Here is a 21,198-nt window from a genome sequence, read left to right as displayed (position 1 = left end):
TGTCCCTTTAGATTGTTTTCCCAAGATTTATTTGATATTTTTATTAGCTATGTTACATTAAAAATAATAAGAAAAACATTTATCGGTAAATTGTAAACATTACTCGATCAGTGTAGCCAAATTTAAAGGTAAAGCAATTAATTTTCTTGTTCAAAACAGGTCAGTTAACCGATTACAAAAAAAAACGAAAACCTTACGGGTCAGATAATTAACTAACCTCCAAAGATTATGAAGAAAAAGTTTTTACGGTTAATTTCCCTTTCTATGGTAAATGAATATTCCGTTAACTGATGTAAGTTCAAATAAATTTTGTTAATTTTATGTACTGTTGTACCTTATCGCGCTAATTTATTCCATTTTTAACAGAAAGGAAAACCTAAACAAAAATATAATTTAAAATTATGAGTTTTTCACTGCTATCTTGTGATTTTGAAATTGATTTTTTTCTGATGAAGATCTGAGGAGATATTAGGGAAGCCTATTATTTTAAAATAGAGGAGGGGCTTAGAAAAGTTTAAGTTCTGCTAATCTGAAACATTTTCAGCTCTGTTTTGCAGAGCTGAATTATTATTAAGCATTAATAATAATTTTTCTTTCTTTCAATGAAAAAATTATATAAGTTACGTCATAAATAGGATAATAAATAACTGGAAAGGGTAATAATGATTTAAAAGTTTATTTTGTGTATTTTAAGCTCTACACAAATACCGTAAAGATTCAACTGACAGATTTTATCGCTAATAAAAATAGCGATTTTTTTAATTCACACTGACTTTCCTTAATAAAATCTACAATAGCAGCTTTTACTGAAAAAGAAAATTAACATTTTCAGACGTTTTGACAAACTAATTATATTAGTCGATAAAGAATCAAAATATATTCTTTTAGATATCAGATCGCTTGCCTATTTAGTAATGGAAGGCAAAGATAAAAAAATCAGTTTGCACATATCGATCGATGAAACGTCAAAAGTAGGCAGAAACTAAATAAATAAATTAACGCAAAGAAAATCAATTTATAATATATTTTTTATCTATATAAAAAAAGAAAATTGTTAACAATATGAATAGAGAACTGCTCGTCATTAGTAGACACAGTGTATAGTATAATAGAACACGGAGTGAGGTGTCAGACAATATGATGGATAGCGGGAAGCGAACGAGATTCAATCGAAACCTCTACTATGCAGGGGAGGAAAGTATTTGACAGGAGTGCGATGGTAGGTGGAAGGTGGGTGGTGGGTGGTGGGAGGTAGAAAAGCTTGTTTTTATCAAGGATGAATAATGATGTCATCTTGGACATGCTTTGAATGGGGGTGCCAATTAAAGGCCACTTACACACGTCATTAGATCTTTACATCGTCGTTCAGATAATGATATATACATATATACAGCTATTTGCCTCTATAAAAAATACCTTCGATGTTTATTCGTTATAAATCCATTTTATAATATACTTAAAAATATTTTATTGCGTTAACACTGACACAAAAAATAAAATACAAACTTATTAATCCTATTTATAAATTTATAACCCTGTTTATTTAATTATTATACGTTATATGTATATGTTATAAAACATATTTCAATCGCAGAACAATTTGTGTTTATAATATAAATTAAAATTTCCAAAATTCCACGAATAATATCGATTAGAAGAAAAAAGTTGGTATAAATTTATATATTATTAAAAAAAGCTGCCGACACAGTTGTAGGACTTTCCCGTCACGCAATTAAAGCCGCGTTCCGGAAAATCCTACAATTGCGGGTCGCTTCAGATGCACGGCTTACACATACATACGTTAATTTTAAATACTTATTTTGTATCAATAATATTTTTTCGTTTATTTGATTCGATGTTTTTAATTAAAGCGCGCGCGCATACCGCATTTAATTCGCTTGGATGTGGCGGTACTAGCGGCGACAGTCGGCACTAATTCAACTAATGTAATTTTGCAACTTACATTGAACAAATTTCACTTGTACGGTCGCAGACTAGTGTAGCCGCAAGGCTTAACTCGCTAGGCACAAAGTCGACCGGGCGATTGAGTTCGAGACAGATCAAGTATCCTTTTTGCACTTTAAGTATTATTCATTTACCCACCGGGTTGGTTTTGTGGTGAACGTATCTTCGCAAAGGTTCAAATCCTAGTGAAGATAGTTACTTTTATACGGATTTAAATACTACATCGTGGATACCGGTGTACTTTGACGGTCGGGTTTCAATTAACCACAACACATCTCAGAAACGGTCGACCTGAGACTGTACAAGACTGCATGCACTTCATTTACACACCTACATATCATCGTCATTCATCCTTTGAAGTAATAACTTACGGTGCTTCCGGAGGCTAAACAGAAAAAGAAAGAAAAGTATTATTCATTTATTTAATTCTACTGTTCACATATGACGTCACAAGATAGCAGACGACTACACAGCATTTTTTGGAGTAGAGATGCGATTTAGAAAAATTCTTTTTTGCAAATATTGTTATTTTTTAATCGTTAAAAAATGCGCCTAAGCAAAACATGCCCTTAATTAAGGGAAACTCGAGATACTGAGCGTGACCTTGCTGTACCTTTGATCTTTTAAACTGAAGATTTAATAGCATCAATTTCCCATATTTAGAAGTAATATGACCGAGTTTGGTCAAAATGGGTTCAATAGTTCTGGAGATATAAGTGATTTAGAGGCCGATACCGAACACCACCCACACACACGCGCGCGCGCGTCTGTGTGTGTATGCGTATAAACGAAAATTAACATCCGGAAAATTTCCATCCGGTTTTTGGGTTCCTTAGGTGTCAAAACGTCAAGATCCGGTGAAAACCGCATATGCCCAAATCGGACCGATTACAATACTTTCCCTTCTACAGCTACAGCTCTGCTATAACGCTATCTAGATGGGAAAGTAAAAATTAACGATGTGACTTACATTTTGCGTCTGTCACTGAAATGCTATGAGGCTTTTCTTACGCCTTACTTTTTTATATATTATATTTACACAAAATTTAATACAGAATGAAATTTCGTATAGAAAATGTGTAGATTGGATAGAAAAAAAGATCGGGAGAAAAGATTTTTTAACAATGTAGTCAGAAGGTGCTGTTTTGGGTATAGCAATCAACCTGTAAAAATGAAATGTTCTGAAATATATATGCATTTATATAGATTCTATTAAATATAAAAAAATAAATTCATTTGCGTATAAAATGGAGTACCTACCGCTTTTCACAGAACTTTGTTTTCTGCCTGACGTATTTTTACTGAAAATTGATATGTACTTGTTTTTTGTCTGACTTGCTGATAATAAGGTAGCGAGTGAATAAAAGTTGGATAACCGTCAGTTGTCAGCCTTTATGTCAACTTGATAGAAAAATAGGATTTTTGTTTTATTTTTTTGCCATCGAGATTGCTATGTTTATTTTTTTTAATCCATTAATACAAATCTGATGACAGAATAAGAAATTTATCACATACAAAAATTTAGATTTCGTTATAATTTTTATATTTTATTATGAATAATAAAAAATTAAACATATTATCTATAAAATAACGTTATATATCTTTAAATTTTTTTTTTTTTTACGTGATCCAAATATTGTTTAGTTATACCAGACCTATATTCTTTTTTTAAGCTGTGGGACCACCGATCAAGTATTGCTTCAGAGGAGGAAATGGATGGCAATTTTTGTACCGTGTGAAAAATGCCATGCCTGGCAGGGATTCGAACCCGGGACTTCCGGATGAAAGGCCGAAACGCTACCGCTAGCGCTACGAAGGCCCGTCAACCTGTGCATTTGTATTCAAAATAAATAACTTAAGAACAAGAAGAAATAATGCAAATAAAAACAAAAATAAATAACGTAGATATGCAGAATAATATTTTTTTTTTTTTTTTTTTTTACTGGAACCGACATCAAAATACGCTAAAAAATAAGAAATAATTTCATCCAAATATTTAATTCCTTAGACACTTTTTTGAATCGGCGCCTTCTACAAAATTAGTTTCTGGATATAACATAAATCTTTTTATCTATCCTATTTAGATATAGGTCCATTCAAACACCACATAAGTTGGCGCCGATTTAAAAAATAATCTAAGGAATTATTTAAGTACTTGGACGTAATTATTTCTTATTTTTATCACATTTTGATGTCGGTTGCATTTTTTTTATTTTAGGTTTTTTTTATTTTTATAACAATTTCATAATTTTTTGTGACCCGATTAATAGCAATAACTTATTCGGCGGAGTTAATGTGCTTCTTTTTGGTGGTAAAGTCAAAGGCCATTGGTGTTTTGTTCAACCTCCTTGGTATAAAGCAGAAATAGATTTGCGGCATCAGTTTTCAATTTTTGAGACAACAATATACATTAGACAAAGAAATCACATGGAGCTCATCGATTTACACATATTAAATAACTTACGATTTTGTTAACGTTGCGACTGACCGATTGGAAATGATTTGCGAAAGGAGGGTACCTTTAACAGACGAATTAGCAGATGGAAATGCTGTAAGAATATTCTTAACTATTAAATTAGTCGATGAATATAATCGTAGTATGGATTGATACCATATCTAAAACAAATAGATTATTATACGCTATTTCAGAGATGCAGCTTTAGACTCGTAATCCTAGCAACGTTTTTAACGTCACTCGGAACTTTTTGTAACTACAGATAACAATATAAAATCACCCTGTTTTCTATATTACTACTATCTTTCAATTAACGCCAAATTATTTAAAATGAATTATTAACGTTTTTCAAACCCTCCTAGTACCTCTCTAATGCACGTTTTCTGTTTTAGTGTACCGCATATTTTCTCCCTATATTTATCATTAATTCTACTAAATTATCCACTTCTCTATAAACAGAATAGAATTCCATTAAATATACAAAACATACGTGATAAAAGTTTCAAGGCAAGAATATTTAACGACTTTTTTTTATAATTATAAATTAATTTTAACGTTTAAATACATATAGATGTCTCAAAATTTCAAAACTTTTATTACGTAAGGAATAAAAAATTCAGTTTTTGAATTGTACAATATTTATTAATGAATAAATATTCAGTTCTATAACCACAACAGTAGGAAGCAACCTACCATTAACTATCAGTCACTCTCAAGAAGAATAATCTCACCATATTAGGTTTCTTTATATGGAAATTTATGTGTGAACTGGTTTCAATCTGCCTTCTTCGCAGAACCAAATGTATTGTATGAGCAGAACACGAGGGCCGCCTTTTAAGTATTTACAAAAATAATGAAAGAAAATATTTTTTTTAGTACAAATCGTTTTGTTGTTTCTTATTTAAGAAAGACTTACTTGCCTTTAATATTTATATTCGTCTGCTTGCGTTCGAACCAATTTTCGAAACAGTTTTCCATTCTGAAGTCGGTACCTCAAAAACATGTTTTTTGAAGGATTCAACAGCTTCTTGAAATAATGAAACTCCCTATCCACGCACTTCTGTTTGTAATTCACGTGCTGTGTGAGAGCTGGAATCGATCATGAGCTAGCTTTATGATGAAGAATGATGCGGCGTTTTCGTTTGTTTTTCCTGTTTTTATTGATGACTTTTTGCAAAAAAATTGTCGTATACTATTCAGTATTAACCGTTCTTTTATACTCTAAAGCACGGCTGCTATCTTTTTTATTGGATTCGGTTCATCTTGAAACACCCAAACTGTTGATTGTCGGTTGCTTAATAATCGGCTCGTATGAATGTATCCAAGTTTCATCCCTATTACAATATTGTATACGGATTTTGCATGCCCTGGTCGAAATTTTTGAGCATTTTCTTACACAGATTGACACGAGCCTGCTTCTGATCTTCAGTCAAATTATGCGGAATCCATCGGGATCAGATCTTTTTCACAGCTGTTCATGCAAAATCGAATGTACTGTAGACTACTGTATATGCTTAAGGATACCTGTACCTTACGGTAAGTCACACGCCTACCCCTTTTAATCATGTTGGGCACAGTATCGATGTTTTTTTGAAACTACCGATTTTAGTCGACCTTCGCGAAATTCATCGCTGACGGAAGCACGACCGCGACGAAATTCTACAAACTAATTGTAATTAGTTTTTTCTGATGGCGATTCATTATCAAAAGTTGAACGAAGCGATTCGAGGCACTGTTGTCGAGTTAGGCTCCTACTAAAATCGTAAAACATCATCTGCGAAAACCTTCACGTGAAATTCCATTTTTCACAAAACTGTTTTTTTTAAACGCTCACTGTAAACAAATTACTCGGCCGATTTCTGAGCTGCTGCTGTTGTAACAATAAAAAAGTTCAATTTTACAGCAATAGTAGTGTCACATCTCAACAGCACCATCTAGTGGTCGTTTGTAAAAACTTAAAAGGTGACCTCCGTAAACATGTATCAGCTTGCCAAGCCTGAATAAATGGAGGTAAGATGTAGACCTACAAGTAACACCTTCTTGATATTCAGTATACGAACAGATTATATAATAAACATCATTTCTCTCAGAGAAAGCAACTCCGACTAATCTTCTTATCCGTCAGATGTTTCTCAGTCATAAGATATGCTGGAATATACGTGAATTTTTTAGGTATAATGTAAGAATTATTAGCATCTCACATTCTCATCTTAAACACGTAAATAATGCTTATAAATAAACAATAAATATACGGATAGAAGTATTTCGTCGAAAAAATAAGTACCGTGCGCAAAATGTTACTAATATACTACAAAATAACGTGAAAATTATTCGAGAGATTCAAGAATGTCATTCTAGTAGAGCGGGTATAGTACCCTTGCAAGTGTAAGAGTGAAATGACTCGTTAACTCTAAAGAATCTCTCTTTCCCGGTGCTTAACTCTAGCCCACTTCACCCTTACAGAAAACAACCCTTCATGTGTTCTGTATATCTCTTGAAATACCCACCGACCCTTATGAAAACAACTTTTGAAGTTTCATCTTACTGCTGCTGTATAATAATTATTTACAAAAATAACTGATTAGTTCATCTATTGTTCTAATGCTAAACATAATCTGCTTAAATAGTAGAAATAAAAAGTTAAATTAATAGATAAGCTGAAACGGTAACTAATAAATAAATTAATGAATATTTAATATACTTTTTTGGAATAATATACTTGAGAATTAGTTCATTTATGATTTTTAAATTTTAATATACGTCACCTACCGTTTAAGAAATAAAACGTCTACTGTATATTTTTTTCTTTTTTGTGTTTTTTTTCTATGTATTCTGGGTTGTAAAATAGTGTTAAGTTGCGTCCTTTGTTCATTATGTGGGAGATTTTCATTGTGTTCTTATTTGCATACGTGTGACTTGTTTCAACGAGGTGTTTAGAAAAGTGGATTTAGTGGTAGAGCGAAGTGTTAAAAGTTGCATCCTGTTTGCCTATTTGTTACAGTTCTGTAGAGAACCTACAAATAAATCGACTTTATTGATTGTGTATGTGAATTTTATACGGAAAATAGTTGTATGCTACTTTGTAAATAGTTTTTGTTAAATCTTTATTTCCCTGTTTTTTTTTTTTTTTTTTTTTTTTTGTAATTTTTATATTAATTCATTGTTGTTAATGCCGGTATTTACAGTAGTACAAATGCCGTTTATGAATTTACAGTCAGAACACTCTGTGCCTTATCAACTGTTGTAACCGATAGAAAAGTGATTGTTGAATGTACAAACACTAATATAGTATTTGATATATCGATATAAATTATTTGATATAATTTTATAAATATAATAAATAATCGATAATATTATACCGCTTTAATACAGCAATCACCGATATCATATAGAAAAAGATTGATTTGAATTATTAGTGAGGCTAATAGTCATCAAGTAGTAATGCTTTTGTTTTTACATCGGTAGAAACAAATGAATTATTATCGAATGACGTGTGTGATATCACAGTCCGTGTTGATACTCGCTTTGATCCGTTAAACAGAACATATATACACCTTTCATCAGTCATCCCCTCTCAATCTACCTCTCTTTCAAAATCCCTTTACCGTTCGATTCGTAATTCCCTTTCTAAAATTAGACTAACGTACAAAATATTCAGCAGCTTTAATATGTACCTAACTCATCGTTTTTACCGCCTTATATTTATAAATATTAATAAGTCATTACTACGATATTGTATGTAACTAAAAAATATACACCGTTATCGTAATTCAATGTTGTCCGATAAGATTTTCTAATCGGTTCAAAATAATATCAGCAGAAGATACAAAAATTAATTGAAGAATTAAAAATTTTATCGATAGAATTATATACATACATATATTCTGCTTATCGACCGTAAAAGAAAAAATAGATAGAAATTTCATCATTTTATTTATTAATAAACTCAGATAGTATATAAAACTAAAGTACTAATAAACTTTTCTAAAAACATTAGCGCAGATGAAATAGTCAGCAATTCGTTTCGCATGAAATAATGCTAGCGATCTGCATTTATCGAGAACAACATTTCTTATTTAGGAATCGATAACCGGGTATGTAGTTTTGGTCCCAAATATACGATTATAAACTTTTTCATTATAAGTAAATCACTAGCAATTAACAATATTTTAGAAAGGCTGTAAACAGAACGATATAAAAGGAGAAACAAAATCTTAAAAATACTGCAGCCAGCGTGGTTTGTAAAGGAAGCCTTTGAGTGGAAGTAAAGATAAAAAAAGGTAGATAAAAGACTAACTAATTAAAATAATTATAAAAACAAAACAAGAAATGCCTAAAATAGAAAGGTAATAATGAACTGGACGAGTTAATATATAACAAATACACATTTTATTTATAAATATGTATTCATACAAATATCTTTAAAGATCGATCGGAAACTCAATGACAAGAAATAACGGTTGATTGAAAAATGGCTTCACAGCTTTAATAGCATATAAAAATTTATTGAGATAACTTACAGAGTCGGTTGAGGTCTCATTTCATAAAAAAATACATCACGTTTGCATCTATCATTCAATTTGGGTCGATTTGGCTTCTATTTGTAATGAGACATATATCCCACTGAAATTTCGAAGTCGTTAATTTGAAGTCTTAGCTCAACAAGATCGGCAGGCAAAGGTTGTATATAAACCCGATCTTTAATGAAATCCCACAAGAAAAAGTCTAGCAGGGTCAAATCTGGGAAGAACTTTGCCTTGAAATTGGACCTTCTCAAACGATCCGTCTGGGAATAGAGTATGAAGAAAATTTCGGACTTCTACGTGTAGCGAGGTGGGGGCTCCGTCTTGCCGATGCTAATGGCGCCCGTTTCGGTCGTCATCGTCTACCTGAGGAATTAGAACATTTTTAAGCATGTCCACAGATAAACAATACCGTTTACGGTTGCTCCCTAGAAGAAGAACGATCCGTTCTGTACGGAAGAACAACCTGTCTCGGCGAAGATTTGGTGCCAAGAGTAAGTCGTGTGCCTACTAGGAGGCTCCCTACCGCAATCGCTACGAAAATTACTTTGTACTGCAGTTGCTGACAGCAAATTGTGAAACCAAAACACACAGCTGAAGAATTAAAATTTCTATTGATAGAATTATATACATACCTATATATTCTGCTTACCAACCGTAAAAGAAGAAAAAAATAGATAGGAATTTTATCATTTTATTTATTAATAAACTCATATCGTATATAAATCTAAACTTGAATGTATCCATTTTTATCAACACTGATAACAGCGCTACTGGCCAAATTCGGTTCCAATGAACGACACGAATCAAAACCTGATGTGTTTTCGTATAAAATGAGACCTCAATCGAATCTGTAAGTTATTCAATAAATTTTTATATGCTTTTATAGTTGTGAAGTCCGTTTTGAATCACCCGGACAGTAAGAAAACAAGCGATTAAATTTTGTAAAGAAAATTAAAACCAACGTCTTGAGTGAATTAGTACGCTTATAACTAGTAGATTAAATTGAAATTTTATTTATAAACTTCAAAAAATAACGCGAGTCGAATTAAAATTTTTAACGTAAATGATTTTTTTTTTCAGTTACTACGCACAAGCTGCCACATTTGCGACTCCAAGATTAGTACCTCCACTGAAAAGACCACGTTTGATGACAACACACGCTACAGTACCTGCTCCAGTAAGAGTTGTGAAAACAGCAAATATTAAGACATCTTCCTCAACAACATCTTTATCGCCAGCACCTTCCGTTGGTCAGCTCAAAACATACAGTAAGTGAAATACTTAACGGTAAAAAACGATTAAATCATTCACGTACTAAATAATTTTTTTAAAACCTCCTTCATTCGACAAAACATTAAATAAAATATTTCGATAGAGAAGAGAACGGAGGATATCCCATAAGAAAGAGGAGGATATGTCTCAAAAATGCATTCTACAAATAAAAAAAAATAAAGAATTACGTTTTCGAGTTAAAGGTAGATGAAAAATTTCGCTCTCATTTCTCCTTCCAAGTCTAAAACCAATACTTAAATATAAAAGATATTATCAATTTTTTTATAATAAAAAATTTTCAACACAATTATGAGAGAATTAGTTATTTATTGGTTAGACCAATAAAAAAAATTTGACAAATTTTGTCTATATTTTTAAAACACAAAATAATTTTTTTTTTTTTGTTAATAATAGATAATTATGTTGCTTATCAAAATACAATCATAAATTACTGTAAATTAAAACATAAAAAAGTTTGATAATTATGTGTTTTTCATTTGGATTCAAAATCATAGCAAAAGGTCATTTTTACATATTTTTCTTACCTTAACAGGCGCCATTTGTATGCACAAAAAAATTTTCTTACGATTTATTTTTAAAAAATGTCCTCTTGCGTTGTCAATTAAAATTCCATTCTCTTTTTCATTTCTTCCCAAATCAGATGATTTGGAAGTCGAGAGTTCCACCGTTCAAGTTCTAGTAAAGTCGGTTATTTTTACAAAGATTTGAATACTAGAGCGTCGATACCGGTGTTCTTTGGCGGTTGGATTTCAATTAACCATACATCTCAGTAATGGTCGAACTGAGACTGTACAAGACTACACATCATTTACACTCATACATATCATCCTCATTCATCCTCTGAAGGCTAAACAGGAAAAAGAAAGAAAGGCTCTTTTTCACTGGAACCTTTTTATTGACTTTTTTCACTATGTTCAAATCCTAGTAAAGACTTTTATACGGATTGGAATACTGGATCGTGGATACCGGTGTTCTTTGGTGGTTTTTTTTTTCCAACTACTCCCCTGGGCCGGACCGACTTGGTGGTATTACACCACCCAGGGGAGTGTCCGTTACTCTAATTAGCCCTCCCCACCTACCGGCAATATACCGGCATGGCAGGTCGGGCTAACCGGTGGCTATTTTGAGGTTTATTTCATTTTTGTCCTTTATGGCACCACCCATACCTCAATGCCGTGGTGTGGCCTATGGATCTTTTGATATTTTTTATTCCTACCAAACACACCCAAGGAGTCCTCAGCAGATCATTGAAACCAGCACACCTAAGCATGCTGGCTCTCACTGCTGAGGCTGTCCACCCCGCCTAACAAACTAGTAAAAAAAAAAAAAAAAAAAAAAAAAAAAAAAAAAAAAAAAAAACCCATATTTCTTTCATCTATATTCTTTTGCTTTAAAACTGTTCTTATGTAATCAGCAACCTTTTTCCATTTTACCTCACTATCAAGCATATAGTCAACTGTTTCCTTCGGCGTTTTCCCTCTAATACCTGCATACTGCTTTAACTCCTGCCATTTGTGGTACCTCAAAATATACCATTTTGAGGTGCCACAAAATAGGCTGATCTCTTTTGGAAATTTTATAAAGATATGCATTGAAACAACCATGCCCTGTTAAAAATTGTGTAACATAATAATCCATTTCATCGTGACGCCTACTTGTCCATATTAATATGTCAGGTATTAATAATCTAGTCCAATTAGCTACCCCTGCATCCAGCCATCTTTGCTGCCATAAGTTATATATCTCTTCTTTTACTTCATTATCTGTTCTGCCTAAGTATTTCTCAACTCTGTATTTAACGATAAGATCTATAGAGAAAACTCCAGAAAGGATAGAGAGGGCCTCATAAGAGACCGTTCTGTAGGCCGATACAACTCCTAAGAGTACCCCTCTGTGTATATTCTTCATTCTATCTCTATTCCTTCCAATATGGAATGCTGACCACCGTGCCGGAATGGCATACAACATTGCAGAAGTCACTGTCGACGCAAGAAGTCTTCTCTTTGAAGCCCTTGGTGCTCTCTTCTTTCCCATTAACGCATTCAAACCTCTCATCATTCTTTCTGCACTATGACATATTTTTAAAGCATGTTCTGTAAAACGACAGTTCTTCTGCTATGTGACTCCCAAATATTTTAGCATCTGTACTTCCACTATTCTGTGACCATCGATGTGTATATCAACCGATTCTAGTACCTTACATCCGGTGAACTTGATTTACACTTATTCACAGATAATTGTAACCCTCTTGTATGCAACCATCTAGCTACTATTTCTAGTGACAGGTTTATCTTATCTTTAACTTCTTCCATTGTTTTAGCTTGTACGAGCACAGCTAAATCATCATCAGCATAAGCAATAAGCTGTACCCCCTTCTGGATACCTTAAACTAAGTACGCCATCAAAGACCAGGACCCATAGTAATGTGCCCAGAACCTTATGGCACACCGCCTGACATACTGAAGTGTACTTCATCTTCTTGTGTACTAATCTTACACCTTCTTTCATTGAGATATTTCTCAATTTGTCTCCGCAGGTACGAGCTGATTCTCTTCTCTTCCATGGCCATATTTATGTGTCTCCATGCTATTGTACCGAATGCATTCTTCCACGTCAAGTGATACCATTAATGGAATCTGTCTAGTTCGCCAAGTACCTCTTCTAGACTCCTCGGCCCAATGTTCTTTGGTGGTTGGATTTTAATTAACTATACATTTTAGGAACGGTCGATCTGAGAGTACACTTCATTCATACTTCATCGTCATTCATCCTCTGAAGTAATATCTTATGGTGGTTCCAGAGACTGAACAGAAAAAAAACTCTTTTTCCCTACATCCTAACATAACTACCAATTAGGTTATAAAATGTTTGTAGCATGTAACCTTCATTGAAATCATCCCTTGGTGATGCGATTATTGACAAATTGTTTAACTACATTCATTATCATTTATATTTTTACACAATATTAAGGAAATAAAACCATCTATTACCTACAGACTAGAAAATAGGTGGGCCTGCGACCCCCACGAAAATTTTACGTGGTTTATGTTTCATTACATAAGATTTTGTTAAATGTTTTTGCCAACTGTATCTAAATAATGTTCATGAATCTAGCGTACTAACAACAAAAACTTTTACAACGAAAAGCTTCAGAATCTTGAACATTTTTAGCTGTTTTCTTGAGTTGTGATTTTTTAACACAGCTCTCCCAATTTTTTCCTTTTTTATGCCAAAAACACAAATATAATTTTAGATAAATATTTATAAACAGAAATTAAATAATAAAAACATTATGATACCACAAAAATCAAAATAAAGAAAAATAATGACAAAAAATTGAACTAACAACGGTACATAATAAATTGTATGGCTACTATTAACAGTACGTTGTTAACATTTATTCTATACTTATTTATTTTTATAAAATTCAAAAAACCTTATGTCTACAGTAGATTTTTTCAAACAAAATAATAAATATTAATATAAACCACGTACACAATACAATTTTTTACACACTTGTTGGTACAATTTTTTTCGTTAGATGATAGTTGAATGTAAGAAGAGCGTCATTCAAAACAAAAATGTGAGCACGTACATCAAACAAAGCAACGCACCTTGCTTCTTGATACGAACGAAACTGATATCAGGCTTAAAATGTGATGATCATTAAACTTAATAATTTCCTCATTAAAATTCCAACAATTTGAAGACAACACAGGTCAACAAAAGAAAAAAGTAATAATTTGGAACCGAGATAAAAGGTGAATTAAAATGTATTTTTTATGTTGAATCTTAAAAGGAAATCAGTTCTTCTTCTTCGCCCTCAGACTTTTAGTTACGACTTTAAAATATTGAGAAACTTGTATACAATACAAAAATAATAATAATAATTACAATTAAATTGCTATCTTCATTTTTACGTTAATCTTAAATTAATTTTCCTTTTGTGTTCAGTGAAGTCTTCTCTTTTTATCATCCAGCAGTAGTCACTCATCACAGAATCATCCCATCTGCTTTGATAACGTTGTTCCATTCGCAATATATCTTGATCTTGACCTTTCTCGTTGTTCGTCGCTGATATCACCCAGTTTAAAGGAAAAAAGTCCGAATGAGAATGTAAATAATGAATTTTCAATGCCGTTCTGCAGCCTACATTTTTGTAGTTCACAAAAAGTTCATTTATAATCTAATCATGGTTATCAGTTTTTTGTTTTCAACAAAACCAATAACAACATCTTTGAATGACTTCCATGCAGCTAGTTAGTTCTTAGGATTCAGTTTGCTATCAAACATATTTTCACGAATTACTTTTCTTGCTTGTGGCCCGATGAATATTCCCTCTTTTAATTATTCTTCACTTAATTTAAAAAAACAAAAATCAGCTAAATAAGTCGTCTCATCTTTACCTAATGCTTTTAAAAAATTTTCATCAGGCCTAGTTTAATGTATAAAGTGGTAAAACTATACGAACTGCTTCGACAAGGGGAATATTGAAAAAATTTTCCATTCCTAGGGTAAACCGATTTCTTTTTCGCCAGTCTTTAACTGTATAGTGTTTATCTGTAGCCCGAGTATCCCGAAAACACAAGAAACATATATTTTGTAAAGCCACTGTGGAAATTGAGAAGAAGCCCTATCGCTTCCAGGCCAGCAATGATTTGCCATGGGTGTTCATCATACTTTATAGCTTTTAAAATTTTTGACATACTTTCATATGTTTCTTTCGTTCCTACAGCGTGTGCTACCGATATAGAAGAAAAACTTATTCGAGTTAAACGACAACACTCCCTTTAAGCTTCTTTTTGATGAGTCTATAACTAAATGCCGATCATGAATAACATATCCGATGTCCATTTCAGACATTAGCCCCCTAATTTCACCGTAGGAACAAATGAAATCATCTCTTCTACAATACTTTAGTAAATTTTCGTTTCGATTTCTATATACTGAAATTTTAGTATGCTTGTTTAATAATTTCCATCCTTTATGACGTGAACCTAGGAGATCTGCTTGTTGTTTTGACAATTAAAACTCACCGATTAGGTCGCTCAATTGTGCTTATGCGATGAGGCGAGGTTCAGTATTTGATTCTTTTGGAATGCGATTAATATCTATTGAAGTTGAGGATTCATCGGTCGAGCCTTCTGGGAATCAGAAATTTCTTTCCGAGAAGTTTGAGCGATCGGAATCGGTAAATCAACACCATGAAGTACCGCTCTTATAGCTGAACGATTATTTGGGTACGGTTTGCTTGGCATTTCTCCTACCACCAGCCTATTCGGTCGCCCTAAAGCATATGGCCGAATGTCTGTGCCGCAAACGGCTAATGAGCCTCGAAATCCTATCCTAAGTAGCTCCTAGAGCTTACCTAACAGCGTAAGCGGACTAAGCGCGGTGCCAAACATCACCGGCTTACGTGTCCCAACCGCTCACCAGTCATATTTACTAAAGTGGGTCGGCGCACCCCGTCAACTACTAAAAATAAATATGACATCCATCAATTGAAATTTACTTCGTCTAGACAGCAATTCGCTGCCAAGCCTAGGTCGCTGAATGCCAACAAGTACCTGTCCACCATATTAAAGCGCTTGGAGCCTTAATCTGGCTGGTTCTGGGTAGATCCGCAGACGCTTAGCGTTCACGTCATCAACGATAATCCCCGTTAGGGGGCGATGCTGGTATCTTCTCCTAGCGGACCTAACCAATGCGCGTGGCCCGCTGAGGTCAGAGGACCACCACTTTTCCCGGGTCTCTGCCTGCGTTTAATAGACGGCTCCAGTCACTCCGCAGCGGACTTACCCCTACCTAAGGGTCCGTCCATTGGCCGAGGCCGCCGTAGGACGCTATCGCAGCCGGTCTTAATGGCCCGGCCGAATTGTTCAGCCGTCAATTCCACCTCCTCTGTGTGCTCCATGCGCCCTTCAAACCCCTGAAAGGCAGCTGCTCACTCACACCGCAGCCTGTGCTGATCTAGCCTCTCAGGTTATAGAACATTTGGGTATGCGATACTTCTTTTATTGTTTGTACCGAAACCGGTAAATTTTTTTAAGCAAAAATAGCATAATGGTTAGTAGGCTCTCGCCAAATCATAGGTACGCCAGAAGGCAAATGCTTTTTTTCCTTTTAACCGTCGGGTTAGTTTAACGTAGCACTTGATGCACACTACTTGTGGAGCCCAGGATTTATTTCGCTCTCCCAAGGGACGGTCAAAATAATGTTTGTAGGGAGTTTCAGCAGATTTTATACTGGTTTTCATTGAATTTTTATGGTGAATTCTTTGTAAACCTAACAAAAAATACCTGGAGAATTTTTACAAGCCCAATATCTGGAGAATTTATTCGTTGTAAAATTCAGAATGTTTTATCGAATAAAAGTAAACTGAAATATTTTACAAATACTTAATTATAAAAAATAATTAAGTTTTAATTTATAAATACTTAATTGCTTAAATTATTTGGAAAAATTGTTTCACCAAGGAGTGCCAATAAAACACAGCGCGAAACATACACAGACACAACTTAACAAATTTTAATGTACATTAAGATATTTCCAAAAGCTGTTCTGTCATAAAAATCATTCCCCAGATTTAAGGCATCACTTATAAAACAATCTTTATAATATGTGTATGATAAAACCACTTTTCTTTTTCCTGTTTAGCCTCCGGTAATTACCTTTCAGATAATACATCAGAGGATGAATGAGGATGATATGTATAAGTGTATAACTGAAGTGTAGTCTTGTACAGTCTCAGTTCGACCGTTCCTGAGATGTGTGGTTAATTGAAACCACCAAAAAACACCCGGTATCCAATCTAGTATTCCAATCCGTGTAAAAATAACCGACTACTAGGACGAACGCTGAAACTCTCGACTTCCAAATCAGCTCGTTTGGGAAGACGCGTTCACCACTAGACCGACCCGATGGGTGTATGATAAAACCCCTACCACGACTAAAGAACACTGCAAGTCGTACCAGCTGAACTCATACTGAAGAAAGTTTCATCGCGTTGAATTACTCGTTACTCGATTCGCTGATAATTCTACACATGACTTGACATGAAATGACATCATTCGACTGTTATGCATCAAATATAGGTCTACTGCACGCATCACAATATAAATCAGATGTGAATAAGCAAACATACAGACGTAATAACTTATTTGTATTGTTATAAATAAATTGTATTGTTACAAATAAATTTAAGGGATTGTAACTCAAGAACGTTACGTGATGGGGTGTACGGAATACATATTCAGATTCAGTGTATAAAATACTATATCGAAGACCTACTCCCTTTTCAGTTCCAAATTTTATGTTCAGCATAATTATAAAGTCGATGTTTCTCTTCATACATTGCTACTCTCTGTTTTAAAATTATTTCTCATCAAGCTAAGAAAGCGGTTTGACTAATAAGGAATAATCATACTACTATGCAATAATTGTTAAATTATAGCGTAACTTCTTTTTTGGCGATAATATTTAATTATAATCTTAAAATTTTGTAGGCTTAAATGTAATTGCCAGCTACAATTTTTCTGTACGCGAGTCAATATGACAGCCGAAAATAACGTTTAATATTATTTAATATTTTCGATTAACCACAATTTATTAATAAATGTTAAATAAATCACATCTTTATCACTCGCCACTAATTAAGAGTAAGTGAATGCATATAATATATAAAAATTGACGGTTTATTTTTTAATAAATTAGAAAATAATTTACTCTCGGAAAAATAAATCTAGAGCCGTTATTATTTACCTTAAAGTAATAGTCTGATCAAAAGCAACCTCTTCCATATAACTAAATGCTATAAATGTTTGCTGCATTTAGTCGGCTCGTAATGCAAAAATGTAAAGAAAGCATTATATTCTCATACGCATCTTTTATTTAAACGCATGACATGTACGAGTAGAATCTCTAAACATTTCATTCATTCTATACCTATTAAAAAATGATACTTTATTCTAGGTCACGTCGTTTGGCAAATTGATTTTTGTTTACGATTTAATAGTTGTAGAAATGAAATTCTTTTTCTTTATCAAATGTTACTCTAATAAACGGTGGAATTTTATATCTCCTTTTTGGTTACAATGCGATCTTTAAATTTTAAAATATTAGAACACTTTGAAAATTTTGTATTACTTTTTTCGTGAAAAAAAATTATGAAATGAAAAAGGGAAACCGGTTTGTCCTTCTCATTTCATGTTGTCTATAATACGGTCTAGTTCTTTTGTCACCGTATTCTTACCGTAATATCGTTTAATTGATATTTGGAAGAGTACTGTTATAAAGAAAAAACGTTTATTTTTCTGTTTCATTCCCGCTTAAAGTTATCTGCATATGTACAGACAGTTAATAGCGGGTCATTTAGCCGAGGCAGAAGGTAATTAATTTGCTTTAGGGAAAAATAAATTCTCCCTTGCGTGATTTTCTACCCGGATAGAGTTTTACTAGTTTCCAGACAACGGTGCGAGTCCTCTAGTTGTAATAAATTATTTAGGCTTTTTCTAAATTATTGTAAATAATTTTTTGGTAGTAGTTTTCAGAAACCGGTTTCTCTGTGCGCGCATAACTTCACAAGTACGTAAAAACCGTTGAAACATACGGACGCGCACAAATAAGCTATACATATAGACACGCGCGCGTATGCAAAAACAAATAAATCATAATGGCAATTATGTATATTAATGATAGGTAATAATATGGGATTGTATTACTAATAACATTAGTAATAATATGGGAATATATGATAGTAAATTCTATCAATGTTGAAAGAAATCAATTTTATTTTTTATACACAATTCAATATTATTAAAATTTTTTAGGAAATTAATTTGATATAACGAAATGTTCAGCATTACCCTACATTAATACTCTTTGCTTAATAATATTTATACGTTTTTAAAATTGCAGCGACATTAAGGTGTTAAACAATTACAAATTTTATATATCTAATACGAATATTAAATTTTTATCCTTTATTTTTAAATTATATTTGTTACGGTATTTGGGATATTTATGTGCCACCATCACACATGTCATACAGAATAATTTGGATTAGAAAAACTTATATATTTGATAAATCTGCATGCAAAAAACAGTTTTAAAATTACACGTGGCTTAAAAAATGAAAATTTTTAGATAAATGTTATCAAATAAAAGTAAAATTATGAATTATAAGTAAACCTTTTGAATTCAAATCAAAACACATAATTACCAAAATTCTTTATATTTTAATTTTCACTAATTTATAATTATTTTTTTGATAAGAAGCATAATAATTATCTATTATTAAATAAATACTTCATTATTTTTTGTTTTAAAAGTACGTACAAAATATTTGTAATAAGAAAGAAAATTTAACTTTACTCGAATTTTAAAGTTCTAATGGACAGAGTGTTTCATATTGTACAAAAGTTTTATTCGTGTGATATAATTTTTTTTAAACAAATTCAGAGACGTTAAAGAAGTACAATAATTAATGTTTAAAATTTTCAAGTTTGATACTCTGCCTTTCAGGAAGATATATCAAATATATCAAATTTTAAACGAAAAAATTCTTAAACTTAAGGTCGAAGTTAATCAATTATTTAAAAAAAAAAGTCAATAATTGTTCGTTAGCTAACAATAAAACTTTTTACACAGCTTTTTCACACTAGCTGTGTCTGTAGAGGGTTTTTTGCTGCATTTGCAATGGATCCTCTTAAAACAATAGCTCGTGTTTTATTTTAATAAATTTTGAAAAATCAATAATAATTAACGTTAATAAATATAACACTTAGGAAGGATTAAAGTGTGTATATATATATATATATATATATATATATATATATATATATATATATATATATATATATATATATATATATATATATATATATAAATATAAACACCGTTCCAGTATAAAACATGAGGTATAGCATGTTGTTTGAAGAGGATCCATTACAAATGTAGCAAACGACCCTCTACAGACACATCTAGTGTGAAAAAGCAGAGAACAATACTAAAACAGTGGGGGTCAGAGCGGTTGATATGGATATTAAAGGGGTAATAGAGGAAAACCCTGGCTGTAGTATGGAAAAAGGGTAGAAGAGAGGGTGAGGATCTCTCCTAAATGAATTAATCCACTCGGTCCAGCGAGTTAATTACATGCACATTGCAAAGGACACCCACCGTATTCTGCACAGTTTAGTTTTGTGTATCGTAAACGTACATCCGTACATCAACATGTGTTTATATAAACATATGGAAAAGGTAAATAAAGGTAATAAAACTTGAAACCTGAAATTTATTACGCTCCTTCTAAACAGACTGCGATAACATATTTAATTTTTATTGAATAGTTAACTCGTAATAAGAAATAAATGTAAACTAAATATTTTAAAAAGCAGAAATGCTAAAAATTAATAAAATAAAACTAAATAGCTATATTACGGTTGGCGTCCTCCGTGACGCGAGCGGTAACGTCTCGGCCTTTCATACGGAGGTCCCGGGTTCAAATCCCGATCAGGCGTGACATTTTTCACACGTTAAATAACTTTTATTTCATCTCATTCTCTGACAATAACTACTGGTGGTCCGGTAGGCTAAAAATATTGCGGATAGCTTCTACACCACTAGTCGTATTATTAAGGTAGGGTTTTAAAATCAATCGGCGTTTGAAGATCATATTCTCTCCTTCCCACGAGTATTTTACTAAACTTAGTTATCCCCTTCCCATTCCGCCTATTCATAAATTATATATTAATAAATCAATATATTTAAATTTTAAAAAAAAGTTAAAAAAAAGAAAAGGAAATGAAGTCCGATTCGAACCAATATGTCTTCCTCTTGTAAGATCAAAATATTTCATTAATTAAAATTTTATTTGGCTATAACTGTGGAACCGATGAAAACAAGTACCACTTATGATATCTCGTTGAAAACTCTCAATGAGGGCTGATTACTGCAGTTAAA

At 32.7% G+C, this 21,198-nt stretch overlaps 1 protein-coding gene across 6 annotated transcripts in view; it reads left to right on the top strand.

The window, feature by feature from the left end:
• The window catches only part of LOC142328852 (RNA-binding protein Raly), a 938,200-nt gene that overhangs the window by 896,073 nt on the left and 20,929 nt on the right, over window positions 1-21,198 (top strand). For all 6 annotated transcript variants that reach the window (XM_075372956.1, XM_075372952.1, XM_075372958.1 and 3 more), the window contains one exon: window positions 10,027-10,214. In XM_075372956.1, the coding sequence (XP_075229071.1) occupies window positions 10,027-10,214 (188 nt within the window). The remainder of the gene's footprint in view (window positions 1-10,026; window positions 10,215-21,198) is intronic.

This window comes from Lycorma delicatula, chromosome 8 (genome assembly GCF_047948215.1).
Source record: "Lycorma delicatula isolate Av1 chromosome 8, ASM4794821v1, whole genome shotgun sequence".
Taxonomy (NCBI): domain Eukaryota; kingdom Metazoa; phylum Arthropoda; class Insecta; order Hemiptera; family Fulgoridae; genus Lycorma; species Lycorma delicatula.
Note: the sequence above shows the minus strand (reverse complement) of the source record. Positions and strands in the feature narration are given on the sequence as shown.